The sequence below is a fragment of the Salvelinus alpinus genome, chromosome 11 (assembly GCF_045679555.1).
Source record: "Salvelinus alpinus chromosome 11, SLU_Salpinus.1, whole genome shotgun sequence".
In the NCBI taxonomy this organism is placed as follows: Eukaryota; Metazoa; Chordata; class Actinopteri; order Salmoniformes; family Salmonidae; genus Salvelinus; species Salvelinus alpinus.
In genome coordinates, this window is record NC_092096.1 from 7,192,279 (window position 1) to 7,206,086 (window position 13,808).

General features: G+C 41.1%; 1 protein-coding gene across 2 annotated transcripts in view; it reads left to right on the forward strand.

The window, feature by feature from the left end:
• The window catches only part of kiaa0930, a 63,933-nt gene that overhangs the window by 34,712 nt on the left and 15,413 nt on the right, over nt 1-13,808 (forward strand). For both annotated transcript variants that reach the window (XM_071331629.1, XM_071331628.1), the window contains exons 3-6: nt 8,497-8,601; nt 10,545-10,622; nt 11,004-11,105; nt 13,655-13,795. In XM_071331629.1, coding sequence (XP_071187730.1) covers nt 8,497-8,601; nt 10,545-10,622; nt 11,004-11,105; nt 13,655-13,795 — 426 coding nt within the window. The remainder of the gene's footprint in view (nt 1-8,496; nt 8,602-10,544; nt 10,623-11,003; nt 11,106-13,654; nt 13,796-13,808) is intronic.

The following is a 13,808-nucleotide window of genomic DNA, read 5'->3' on the forward strand; positions in this document are numbered from 1 at the left end:
CCTCCCGTCAGGGTTCCCTATCGCGGTCCGTTTCCCTCCCGTCAGGGTTCCCTATCGCGGTCCGTTTCCCTCCCGTCAGGGTTCCCTATCGCGGTCCGTTTCCCTCCCGTCAGGGTTCCCTATCGCGGTCCGTTTCCCTCCCGTCAGGGTTCCCTATCGCGGTCCGTTTCCCTCCCGTCAGGGTTCCCTATCGCGGTCCGTTTCCCTCCCGTCAGGGTTCCCTATCGCGGTCCGTTTCCCTCCCGTCAGGGTTCCCTATCGCGGTCCGTTTCCCTCCCGTCAGGGTTCCCTATCGCGGTCCGTTTCCCTCCCGTCAGGGTTCCCTATCGCGGTCCGTTTCCCTCCCGTCAGGGTTCCCTATCGCGGTCCGTTTCCCTCCCGTCAGGGTTCCCTATCGCGGTCCGTTTCCCTCCCGTTAGGGTTCCCTATCGCGGTCCGTTTCCCTCCCGTCAGGTTCCCTATCGCGGTCCGTTTCCCTCCCGTCAGGTTCCCTATCGCGGTCCGTTTCCCTCCCGTCAGGGTTCCCTATCGCGGTCCGTTTCCCTCCCGTCAGGGTTCCCTATCGCGGTCCGTTTCCCTCCCGTCAGGGTTCCCTATCGCGGTCCGTTTCCCTCCCGTCAGGTGCCCAGTCCGTTAGTCTCGAAAAAGGCTGTTAGTCTCGAAAAAGACAAGTTCTTATTTAGGCTGTTCTCGGGCAGAACGACAGATTTTTAACTTGTCAAGATCGGGGATTCGATCAAGTCCAACGCTCTAACCGCTAGGCTACGCTGCCGCCCCTTTTCTGTTCTTGACTCGTTAGATAGCTGGCTAGACTAACTTACCCCAAACAAATTGTAGATGACATGGCTAATTGAGTGACTCAGTTATAATTAAGTTATAATTATAGAATATTAAATATTTATGGGGCACCACTTGCATGTTCTCAGTCAGGTAGTCCTTACACACCATAGAGAATGATAGAGGTATCTAGTGGCCAGAAGGCGGTATTAAGGCCTTACACACCATAGAGAAGGATAGAGGTATCTAGTGGCCAGAAGGCGGTATTAAGTCCTTAATGCTGTGTTGAGTTGGAATACAGTGTTCCTCTAGTGATGGGCAGTGTTGTGTATTTCAGGTGGAATAAATCAGTGTAATTGTATATCTGTATATTCCAGATAGATGTGGAATATGATTCTATAATGTGTCTGTATATTCCAGGTAGAGGTGGAATATGATTCTATAATGTGTCTGTATATTCCAGGTGGAATATGATTCTATAATGTGTCTGTATATTCCATGTGGAATATGATTCTATAATGTGTCTGTATATTCCAGGTAGATGTGGAATATGATTCTATAATGTGTCTGTATATTCCAGGTGGAATATGATTCTATAATGTGTCTGTATATTCCAGGTAGAGGTGGAATATGATTCTATAAAGTGTCTGTATATTCCAGGTGGAATATGATTCTATAATGTGTCTGTATATTCCAGGTAGAATATGATTCTATAATGTGTCTGTATATTCCAGGTAGAATATGATTCTATAATGTGTCTGTGTATTCCAGGTAGAGGTGGAATATGATTCTATAATGTGTCTGTATATTCCAGGTGGAATATGATTCTATAATGTGTCTGTATATTCCAGGTGGAATATGATTCTATAATGTGTCTGTATATTCCAGGTAGAATATGATTCTATAATGTGTCTGTATATTCCAGATAGATGTGGAATATGATTCTATAATGTGTCTGTATATTCCAGGTAGAGGTGGAATATGATTCTATAATGTGTCTGTATATTCCAGGTGGAATATGATTCTATAATGTGTCTGTATATTCCAGGTGGAATATGATTCTATAATGTGTCTGTATATTCCAGGTGGAATATGATTCTATAATGTGTCTGTATATTCCAGGTGGAATATTATTCTATAATGTGTCTGTATATTCCAGGTAGATGTGAAATATGATTCTATAATGTGTCTGTATATTCCAGGTAGAATATGATTCTATAATGTGTCTGTATATTCCAGGTAGATGTGGAATATGATTCTATAATGTGTCTGTATATTCCAGGTGGAATATGATTCTATAATGTGCCTGTATATTCCAGGTAGAGGTGGAATATGATTCTATAATGTGCCTGTATATTCCAGGTAGAGGTGGAATATGATTATATAATGTGCCTGTATATTCCAGGTAGATGTGGAATATGATTCTATAATGTGTCTGTATATTCCAGGTAGAATATGATTCTATAATGTGTCTGTATATTCCAGGTAGATGTGGAATATGATTATATAATGTGTCTGTATATTCCAGGTAGAGGTGGAATATGATTCTATAATGTGTCTGTATATTCCAGGTAGAGGTGGAATATGATTCTATAATGTGTCTGTATATTCCAGGTAGAGGTGGAATATGATTCTATAATGTGTCTGTATATTCCAGGTAGAGGTGGAATATGATTATATAATGTGTCTGTATATTCCAGGTAGAGGTGGAATATGATTATATAATGTGTCTGTATATTCCAGGTGGAATATGATTCTATAATGTGTCTGTATATTCCAGGTGGAATATGATTCTATAATGTGTCTGTATATTCCAGGTAGATGTGGAATATGATTCTATAATGTGTCTGTATATTCCAGGTGAAATATGATTCTATAATGTGTCTGTATATTCCAGGTGGAATATGATTCTATAATGTGTCTGTATATTCCAGGTGGAATATGATTATATAATGTGTCTGTATATTCCAGGTAGATGTGGAATTTAATTCTATAATGTGTCTGTATATTCCAGGTGGAATATGATTCTATAATGTGTCTGTATATTCCAGGTGGAATATGATTCTATAATGTGTCTGTATATTCCAGGTAGATGTGGAATATGATTCTACAATGTGTCTGTATATTCCAGGTGGAGGTGGAATATGATTCTATAATGTGTCTGTATATTCCAGGTAGATGTGGAATATGATTCTATAATGTGTCTGTATATTCCAGGTGGAATATGATTCTATAATGTGTCTGTATATTCCAGGTGGAATATGATTCTATAATGTGTCTGTATATTCCAGGTGGAATATGATTCTATAATGTGTCTGTATATTCCAGGTGGAATATGATTCTATAATGTGTCTGTGTATTCCAGGTAGATGTGGAATATGATTCTATAATGTGTCTGTATATTCCAGGTGGAGGTGGAATATGATTCTATAATGTGTCTGTATATTCCAGGTAGATGTGGAATAGGGTTATATAATGTGTCTGTATATTCCAGGTGGAATAGGGTTATATAATGTGTCTGTGTATTCCAGGTAGAGGTGGAATATGATTCTATAATGTGTCTGTATATTCCAGGTGGAATATGATTCTATAATGTGTCTGTATATTCCAGGTGGAGGTGGAATATGATTCTATAATGTGTCTGTATATTCCAGGTGGAATATGATTCTATAATGTATCTGTATATTCCAGGTAGATGTGGAATATGATTCTATAATGTGTCTGTATATTCCAGGTGGAATATGATTCTATAATGTGTCTGTATATTCCAGGTAGATGTGGAATATGATTCTATAATGTGTCTGTATATTCCAGGTGGAATATGATTCTATAATGTGTCTGTATATTCCAGGTGGAATATGATTCTATAATGTATCTGTATATTCCAGGTGGAATATGATTCTATAATGTGTCTGTATATTCCAGGTGGAGGTGGAATATGATTCTATAATGTGTCTGTATATTCCAGGTGGAATATGATTCTATAATGTGTCTGTATATTCCAGGTGGAGGTGGAATATGATTCTATAATGTGTCTGTATATTCCAGGTGGAATATGATTCTATAATGTGTCTATATTCCAGGTGGAGGTGGAATATGATTCTATAATGTGTCTGTATATTCCAGGTGGAATATGATTCTATAATGTGTCTGTATATTCCAGGTGGAGGTGGAATATGATTCTATAATGTGTCTGTATATTCCAGGTGGAATATGATTCTATAATGTGTCTGTATATTCCAGGTGGAGGTGGAATATGATTCTATAATGTGTCTGTATATTCCAGGTGGAATATGATTCTATAATGTGTCTATATTCCAGGTGGAATATGATTCTATAATGTGTCTGTGTATTCCAGGTAGATGTGGAATATGATTCTATAATGTGTCTGTATATTCCAGGTGGAATATGATTCTATAATGTGTCTGTGTATTCCAGGTGGAATATGATTCTATAATGTGTCTGTATATTCCGGGTAGAGGTGGAATATGATTCTATAATGTGCCTGTATATTCCAGGTAGATGTGGAATATGATTCTATAATGTGCCTGTATATTCGAGGTAGACGTGGAATATGATTCTATAATGTGTCTGTATATTCCAGGTAGATGTGGAATATGATTCTATAATGTGTCTGTATATTCCAGGTGGAATATGATTCTATAATGTGTCTGTATATTCCAGGTGGAATATGATTCTATAATGTGTCTGTATATTCCAGGTGGAATATGATTCTATAATGTATCTGTATATTCCAGGTAGATGTGGAATATGATTCTATAATGTGTCTGTATATTCCAGGTGGAATATGATTCTATAATGTGTCTGTATATTCCAGGTAGATGTGGAATATGATTCTATAATGTGTCTGTATATTCCAGGTGGAATATGATTCTATAATGTGTCTGTATATTCCAGGTGGAATATGATTCTATAATGTATCTGTATATTCCAGGTGGAATATGATTTTATAATGTATCTGTATATTCCAGGTGGAATATGATTCTATAATGTATCTGTATATTCCAGGTGGAATATGATTCTATAATGTGTCTGTATATTCCAGGTGGAATATGATTCTATAATGTGTCTGTATATTCCAGGTGAAATATGATTCTATAATGTGTCTGTATATTCCAGGTGGAATATGATTCTATAATGTGTCTGTATATTCCAGGTAGATGTGGAATATGATTCTATAATGTGTCTGTATATTCCAGGTAGAGGTGGAATATGATTCTATAATGTGTCTGTATATTCCAGGTAGATGTGGAATATGATTCTATAATGTGTCTGTATATTCCAGGTGGAATATGATTCTATAATGTATCTGTATATTCCAGGTGGAATATGATTCTATAATGTGTCTGTGTATTCCAGGTAGATGTGGAATATGATTCTATAATGTGTCTGTATATTCCAGGTAGATGTGGAATATGATTCTATAATGTGTCTGTATATTCCAGGTGGAATATGATTCTATAATGTGTCTGTATATTCCAGGTAGATGTGGAATATGATTCTATAATGTGTCTGTATATTCCAGGTAGAGGTGGAATATGATTCTATAATGTGTCTGTATATTCCAGGTAGAGGTGGAATATGATTCTATAATGTGTCTGTATATTCCAGGTAGATGTGGAATATGATTCTATAATGTGTCTGTATATTCCAGGTAGAGGTGGAATATGATTCTATAATGTGTCTGTGTATTCCAGGTGGAATATGATTCTAAAATGTGTCTGTATATTCCAGGTGGAATATGATTCTAAAATGTGTCTGTATATTCCAGGTGGAGGTGGAATATGATTCTATAATGTGTCTGTATATTCCAGGTGGAGGTGGAATATGATTCTATAATGTGTCTGTATATTCCAGGTAGAGGTGGAATATGATTCTATAATGTGTCTGTATATTCCAGGTGGAATATGATTCTATAATGTATCTGTATATTCCAGGTGGAATATGATTCTATAATGTGTCTGTGTATTCCAGGTAGATGTGGAATATGATTCTATAATGTGTCTGTATATTCCAGGTAGATGTGGAATATGATTCTATAATGTGTCTGTGTATTCCAGGTAGAGGTGGAATATGATTCTATAATGTGTCTGTATATTCCAGGTAGATGTGGAATATGATTCTATAATGTGTCTGTATATTCCAGGTAGAGGTGGAATATGATTCTATAATGTGTCTGTATATTCCAGGTAGAGGTGGAATATGATTCTATAATGTGTCTGTATATTCCAGGTAGATGTGGAATATGATTCTATAATGTGTCTGTATATTCCAGGTAGATGTGGAATATGATTCTATAATGTGTCTGTATATTCCAGGTAGATGTGGAATATGATTCTATAATGTGTCTGTATATTCCAGGTGGAATATAATTCTATAATGTGTCTGTGTATTCCAGGTAGAGGTGGAATATGATTCTATAATGTGTCTGTATATTCCAGGTAGATGTGGAATATGATTCTATAATGTGTCTGTATATTCCAGGTAGATGTGGAATATGATTCTATAATGTGTCTGTATATTCCAGGTGGAATATAATTCTATAATGTGTCTGTGTATTCCAGGTAGAGGTGGAATATGATTCTATAATGTGTCTGTATATTCCAGGTAGATGTGGAATATGATTCTATAATGTGTCTGTATATTCCAGGTGGAATATGATTCTATAATGTATCTGTATATTCCAGGTGGAATATGATTCTATAATGTGTCTGTGTATTCCAGGTAGATGTGGAATATGATTCTATAATGTGTCTGTATATTCCAGGTAGATGTGGAATATGATTCTATAATGTGTCTGTATATTCCAGGTGGAATATGATTCTATAATGTGTCTGTATATTCCAGGTGGAATATGATTCTATAATGTGTCTGTATATTCCAGGTGGAATATGATTCTATAATGTGTCTGTATATTCCAGGTAGAGGTGGAATATGATTCTATAATGTGTCTGTATATTCCAGGTAGATGTGGAATATGATTCTATAATGTGTCTGTATATTCCAGGTGGAATATGATTCTATAATGTGTCTGTATATTCCAGGTGGAATATGATTCTATAATGTATCTGTATATTCCAGGTGGAATATGATTCTATAATGTGTCTGTGTATTCCAGGTAGATGTGGAATATGATTCTATAATGTGTCTGTATATTCCAGGTAGATGTGGAATATGATTCTATAATGTGTCTGTATATTCCAGGTGGAATATAATTCTATAATGTGTCTGTGTATTCCAGGTAGAGGTGGAATATGATTCTATAATGTGTCTGTATATTCCAGGTAGATGTGGAATATGATTCTATAATGTGTCTGTATATTCCAGGTAGATGTGGAATATGATTCTATAATGTGTCTGTATATTCCAGGTAGATGTGGAATATGATTCTATAATGTGTCTGTATATTCCAGGTAGATGTGGAATATGATTCTATAATGTGTCTGTATATTCCAGGTAGATGTGGAATATGATTCTATAATGTGTCTGTATATTCCAGGTAGATGTGGAATATGATTCTATAATGTGTCTGTATATTCCAGGTAGAGGTGGAATATGATTCTATAATGTGTCTGTATATTCCAGGTAGATGTGGAATATGATTCTATAATGTGTCTGTATATTCCAGGTAGAGGTGGAATATGATTCTATAATGTGTCTGTGTATTCCAGGTGGAATATGATTCTAAAATGTGTCTGTATATTCCAGGTGGAATATGATTCTAAAATGTGTCTGTATATTCCAGGTGGAGGTGGAATATGATTCTATAATGTGTCTGTATATTCCAGGTGGAGGTGGAATATGATTCTATAATGTGTCTGTATATTCCAGGTGGAGGTGGAATATGATTCTATAATGTGTCTGTGTATTCCAGGTGGAATATGATTCTAAAATGTGTCTGTGTATTCCAGGTGGAGGTGGAATATGATTCTATAATGTGTCTGTATATTCCAGGTGGAGGTGGAATATGATTCTATAATGTGTCTGTATATTCCAGGTGGAGGTGGAATATGATTCTATAATGTGTCTGTGTATTCCAGGTGGAATATGATTCTATAATGTGTCTGTATATTCCAGGTGGAGGTGGAATATGATTCTATAATGTGTCTGTGTATTCCAGGTGGAATATGATTCTAAAATGTGTCTGTATATTCCAGGTGGAGGTGGAATATGATTCTATAATGTGTCTGTATATTCCAGGTGGAGGTGGAATATGATTCTATAATGTGTCTGTATATTCCAGGTGGAGGTGGAATATGATTCTATAATGTGTCTGTGTATTCCAGGTGGAATATGATTCTATAATGTGTCTGTATATTCCAGGTGGAGGTGGAATATGATTCTATAATGTGTCTGTGTATTCCAGGTGGAGGTGGAATATGATTCTATAATGTGTCTGTATATTCCAGGTGGAGGTGGAATATGATTCTATAATGTGTCTGTGTATTCCAGGTGGAATATGATTCTATAATGTGTCTGTATATTCCAGGTGGAGGTGGAATATGATTCTATAATGTGTCTGTGTATTCCAGGTGGAGGTGGAATATGATTCTATAATGTGTCTGTGTATTCCAGGTGGAGGTGGAATATGATTCTATAATGTGTCTGTGTATTCCAGGTGGAGGTGGAATATGATTCTATAATGTGTCTGTGTATTCCAGGTGGAATAGGGTTATATAATGTGTCTGTGTATTCCAGGTAGATGTGGAGGTGTACAGGAGAGACTCTAAGAGGCTTCCTGGTTTAGGAGAACCTGACATCGACTGGGAGGAGAGTGTTTACCTGAATCTGATCCTAATGAAGGTTGGTATGGCAACAAGCACATTCCCAGGCTGTCTCCCGTCCCAGTACTAACCAGGCCCGACCCTGAACGGGCTGTCCCCCGTCCCAGTACTAACCAGGCCCGACCCTGAACGGGCTGTCCCCCGTCCCAGTACTAACCAGGCCCGACCCTGAACGGGCTGTCCCCCGTCCCAGTACTAACCAGGCCCGACCCTGAACGGGCTGTCCCCCGTCCCAGTACTAACCAGGCCCGACCCTGAACGGGCTGTCCCCCGTCCCAGTACTAACCAGGCCCGACCCTGAACGGGCTGTCTCCCGTCCCAGTACTAACCAGGCCCGACCCTGAACGGGCTGTCTCCCGTCCCAGTACTAACCAGGCCCGACCCTGAACGGGCTGTCTCCCGTCCCAGTACTAACCGGGCCCGACCCTGAACGGGCTGTCCCCCGTCCCAGTACTAACCGGACCCCCGTCCCAGTACTAACCAGGCCCGACCCTGAACGGTCTGTCTCCCGTCCCAGTACTAACCAGGCCCGACCCTGAACGGGCTGTCCCCCGTCCCAGTACTAACCAGGCCCGACCCTGAACGGTCTGTCTCCCGTCCCAGTACTAACCAGGCCCGACCCTGAACGGGCTGTCCCCCGTCCCAGTACTAACCGGACCCCCGTCCCAGTACTAACCAGGCCCGACCCTGAACGGTCTGTCTCCCGTCCCAGTACTAACCAGGCCTGACCCTGAACAGGCTGTCTCAGATATCTACATTTTTATTGGCCATTGCCCGTCACGTGATCGGGTCCTTCTCACAGGCTACAAGTGAAGACAGCCGCATCAGGGATGCAGCTGAGCGCTTCCTGATATTGAAGATGTTGGAAGAACTGTCCACATTTACTTTTAACCTTTTCATCCGCCAATAAGATGAGTCGGCCTAACGAACAGCAAAAGCACTAGCCTATGTCAATCTACTATCTGCCGTCATCGTACAAAAGTTGACCTATTCTGTGTAAGAAATAAATAATCCAAACATTAGTCTGGGACAGTTGTGGAATATAATAGATCCCAAATGACCACTAGCATCAACAATTTTTTTTTTTTTTTAAAGCAATGAGGCTGATTTTAACAGATCAGAACGTTCCTCTTAAAATGTTGATAAACTATTCGGCTTTTTTCTCCATATAAGTGCAGCAATGCATTCACACAGGATAACACGTCATTCACACGGGATAACACGTCATTCACACGGTATAACACGTCATTCACACGGGATAACACGTCATTCACACGGGATGGCACGTCATTGATAGTGATAGCCTAATATTGTCACCCACCCATCATTATTATAAAATGATGACATTTTTCTCCCCAATTTCGATCTTGTCTCATTGTTGCAGCTCCCCAACCGGCTCGGGAGGCGAAGGTGGAGTCATGCGTTCTCTGAAACATGACCCGCCAAACCGCGCTCCTCAACACCCGCCAAACCGCGCTCCTCAACACCCGCCAAACCACGCTCCTCAACACCCGCCAAACCGCGCTCCTCAACACCCGCCAAACCGCGCTCCTCAACACCCGCCAAACCGCGCTCCTCAACACCCGCCAAACTGCGTAACCCGGGAAACCAGCTGCACCAATGTGTCGGAGGAAACACTGTTCAACTGGACAACCGAAGTCAGCCTGCAGGCGCCCGGCCCGCCACAGGGAGTCGCTAGAGAGCGATGAGCCAAGTAAGGGCCTCGCCGGCAGAACCCTACCCTAACTCGGACAACGCTGGGCTAATTGTGCGCCGTCCTATGGGACTCCCGGCCGCGGCCGGTTGTGGCACAGCCCGGGAATGAACCCAGGTCTGTAGTATCGTCTCTAGCACTGCGATGCCGTACCTTAGACCGCTGTGCCACTTGGCATTTGCCAGGAAACCCTAGTTCAGAATATGGTTGGATAAAACCAAATTCATGACCTCTCTTTTTTCTATCAGCTGGACTATGTGGTGACGTGTGCCGTCTGCACGCGCTCAGATGCAGGAGACATCCACATCCACAGGAAGAAGTCTCAGGTAAGAGACAGGACTCAGGTAAGGTCTCAGGTAAGAGACAGGACTCTTCAGACTACAGCCCATCGGATTTACTAATGTAGCTGTGGATAGATGGGCCTCCAGAGAACCTGACCCAGTAACTCTCTCGCTTTCTCTCTTTTTCTCTCCCCCTTTCTCTCTCCCCCTCGTCACCTCTCTCTCTCTCTCTCTCTCCTTCCTCTCCCTTTCTCTATCTCTCCTCGTCCCTCTCTCCCCCTTCCTCTCTCTCTCTCTCTCTCTCTCACCCCTTCCTCTCCCTTTCTCTATCTATATCTCCTCGTCCCTCTCTTTCCCTTCCTTTATCTCTCTCTCTCTCGCTCCCCCTTCCTCTCTCTGTCTCTCTCCCTTTCTCTCTCATCACAGCAAGTGTATGCGTCTCCCAGTAAACACGCCATGGACAGTAAAGGGGAGGAGTCTAAGATGAGCTACCCCAACATCTTCTTCATGATTGACAACTTTGAGGAGGTAACCGTGACAACCGCCCTCAATCCCCTCCTCCCCAGCCCAATCAGGCACCTGACAGGTTGTGATTGACTGCCGGGGCGTCCAGTAGGGCCCTCTGGGAGATGGGCTGTGTGTTGAAGTTGTTTCCTGGGGTGTATTCATTAGTCGGTCTCCGTTGCAAACCGAAAACCATTTACTCCAAATGGAAAACGTTTTCCAATGAAAACGAGAGTTTCTATTGGACAAATTCAGGTAGGACCCTCCCCCGTTTCATTCCATTTCCTCTGTTTGCTTCCGTTGGTTCGTTAGAGTAAGCGGTTTCCGTTGCAAAACGTTTTTGTTTTGCAACAGACCAGACATTTTGCAACGGAATCTAACTAATGAATACACCCCTGACGCTGTCAGTCCATTTAAAAGCCACTACGGCAGTCCACTGATTCTAGTGTATTAACCTCATGGCAGACGGGGTCAGTTACAAATAGATTTTTTTCCTGGGAAGGAAATCGATGACTTTTTCTCTACGTTTTTACAGTGAAAATATAAAACAGCAGTGGTTGAACCGGTCTTTTCAGTTCCTGGTATCAGCTTTCTCAGCTATAAACTACGTGACTCGGCAAACACACTTGTAAACACACTTGTAAACACACTTGTAAACACACTTGTAAACACACTTGTAAACAGACGCTCAGTATTCTAACGCAGTGGTTCTCAACTGGTTTTGCTTCGGGAAACAAATTGAACCAAATTGTCTGTCACGACCCAATATTCGCATCGCGAAAAATAATATAGAAAACTATATTTTTTTAATGCTATATTGATATTTAATTGACCAATTATATGACAGTAAAATGTTGCCCATATTCTTGAAGAATGTTAAGCTCACTGGTTTCAGACAACAACGACCAACCAAATCCACTAAATAGCTGATAACTCTAAAAATACTGTGATTTTAAAATATTTTTAAAAATATATTCCGTTCCAGTCGAAAGTTTGAACACACCTCCTCATTCCAGGGTTTTTCTTTATTATTACTATTTTCTACATTGTAGAATAATAGTGAAGACATCAAAACTATGAAATAACACATATGGAATCATGTGGTAACCAAAAAAAGTGTTATCAAATGTATTTATAAAGCCCTTCGTACATCAGCTGATGTCTCAAAGTGCTGTACAGAAACCCAGCCTAAAACCCCAAACAGCAAGCAATGCAGGTGTAGAAGCACGGTGGCTAGGAAAAACTCCATAGAAAGATAAAAACCTGGGAAGAAACCTAGAGAGGAACCAGGCTATGAGGGGTGGCCAGTCCTCTTCTGGCTGTGCCGGGTGGAGATTATAACAGAACATGGCCAAGATGTTCATAAATGACCAGCATGGTCAAATAATAATAATCACAGTAGTTGTCGAGAGTGCAGCAAGAGTTAGTCAGCAGGAGTTATCCAAATATATTTATATTTGAGATTCTTCAAGTAGCCACCCTTTGCCTTGATGACAGCTTTGAGGAGGTAACCGTGACAACCACTGCCGTGATGACAGCTTTGCCCACTACTGGCGTTCTCTCAACCAGCTTTTTCAATTTATTTTTATTTAACTTTTATTTAACTAGGCAAGTCAGTTAAGAATAAATTCTTATTTACAATGACGGCCTCCCCCGGCCAAACCCAGACGACGCTGGGCCAATTGTGCGCCGCCCTATGGGACACCCAATCACGGCCGGATGTGATACAGCCTGGATTCGAACCAGGGACTGTAGTGACGCCTCTTAGACCGCTGCGCCACTCGGGAGCCCTAAGTTTCATGAGGTAGTCACCAGGAATGCATTTCAATTAACAGGTGTACCTTGTTAAATTGTGGAATTTCTTTCCTTCTTAATGCGTTTGAGCCAATCAGTAGTGATGTGACAAGGTAGCGTTGGTATACAGAAGATAGCCCTATTTGATAAAAGACCAAGTCCATATTATGGCAAGAACAGCTCAAATATGCAAAGAGAAACGACAGTCCATTACTTTAAGACATGAAGGTCAGTCAATACGGAACATTTCAAGAACTTTGAACGTTTCTTCAAGTGCAGTCGCATAAAACATGAAGCGCTATGATGTGAAACTGGCTCTAATGAGGACCGCCACAGGAAAGGAAGACCCAGAGTTACCTCTGCTGCAGAGGATAAGTTCATTAGAGATACCCGTGACCCATTCAGAACCTCCCGAGACCCAAATTTGGGGCGCGACCCACCAGTTGAGAATCACTGTTCTAACGTGTGCGTCTCTCTCTCTCTCTCTACCTCTGTCTCTACCTCTGTCTCTACCTCTGTCTCTACCTCTGTCTCTACCTCTGTCTCTACCTCTGTCTCTACCTCTGTCTCTACCTCTGTCTCTACCTCTGTCTCTACCTCTGTCTCTACCTCTGTCTCTACCTCTGTCTCTACCTCTGTCTCTACCTCTGTCTCTACCTCTGTCTCTACCTCTGTCTCTGTCTCTGTCTCTCTCTCTGTCTCTCTCTGTCTCTGTCTCTCTCTCTCTGTGTCTCTGTCTCTCTGTATGTCTCTCTCTCTCTGTGTCTCTCTGTGTGTAGGTGTTCTGTGACATGACGGTAGGAGAGGGGGAGATGATGTGTGTGGAGTTGGTAGCCAGTGATAAGAGCAACACCTTCCAAGGAGTCGTCTTCCAAGGTTCCATCCGCTACGAAGCTCTGAAGAAGGTTTACGACAACAGAGTAAGTCTCTCTA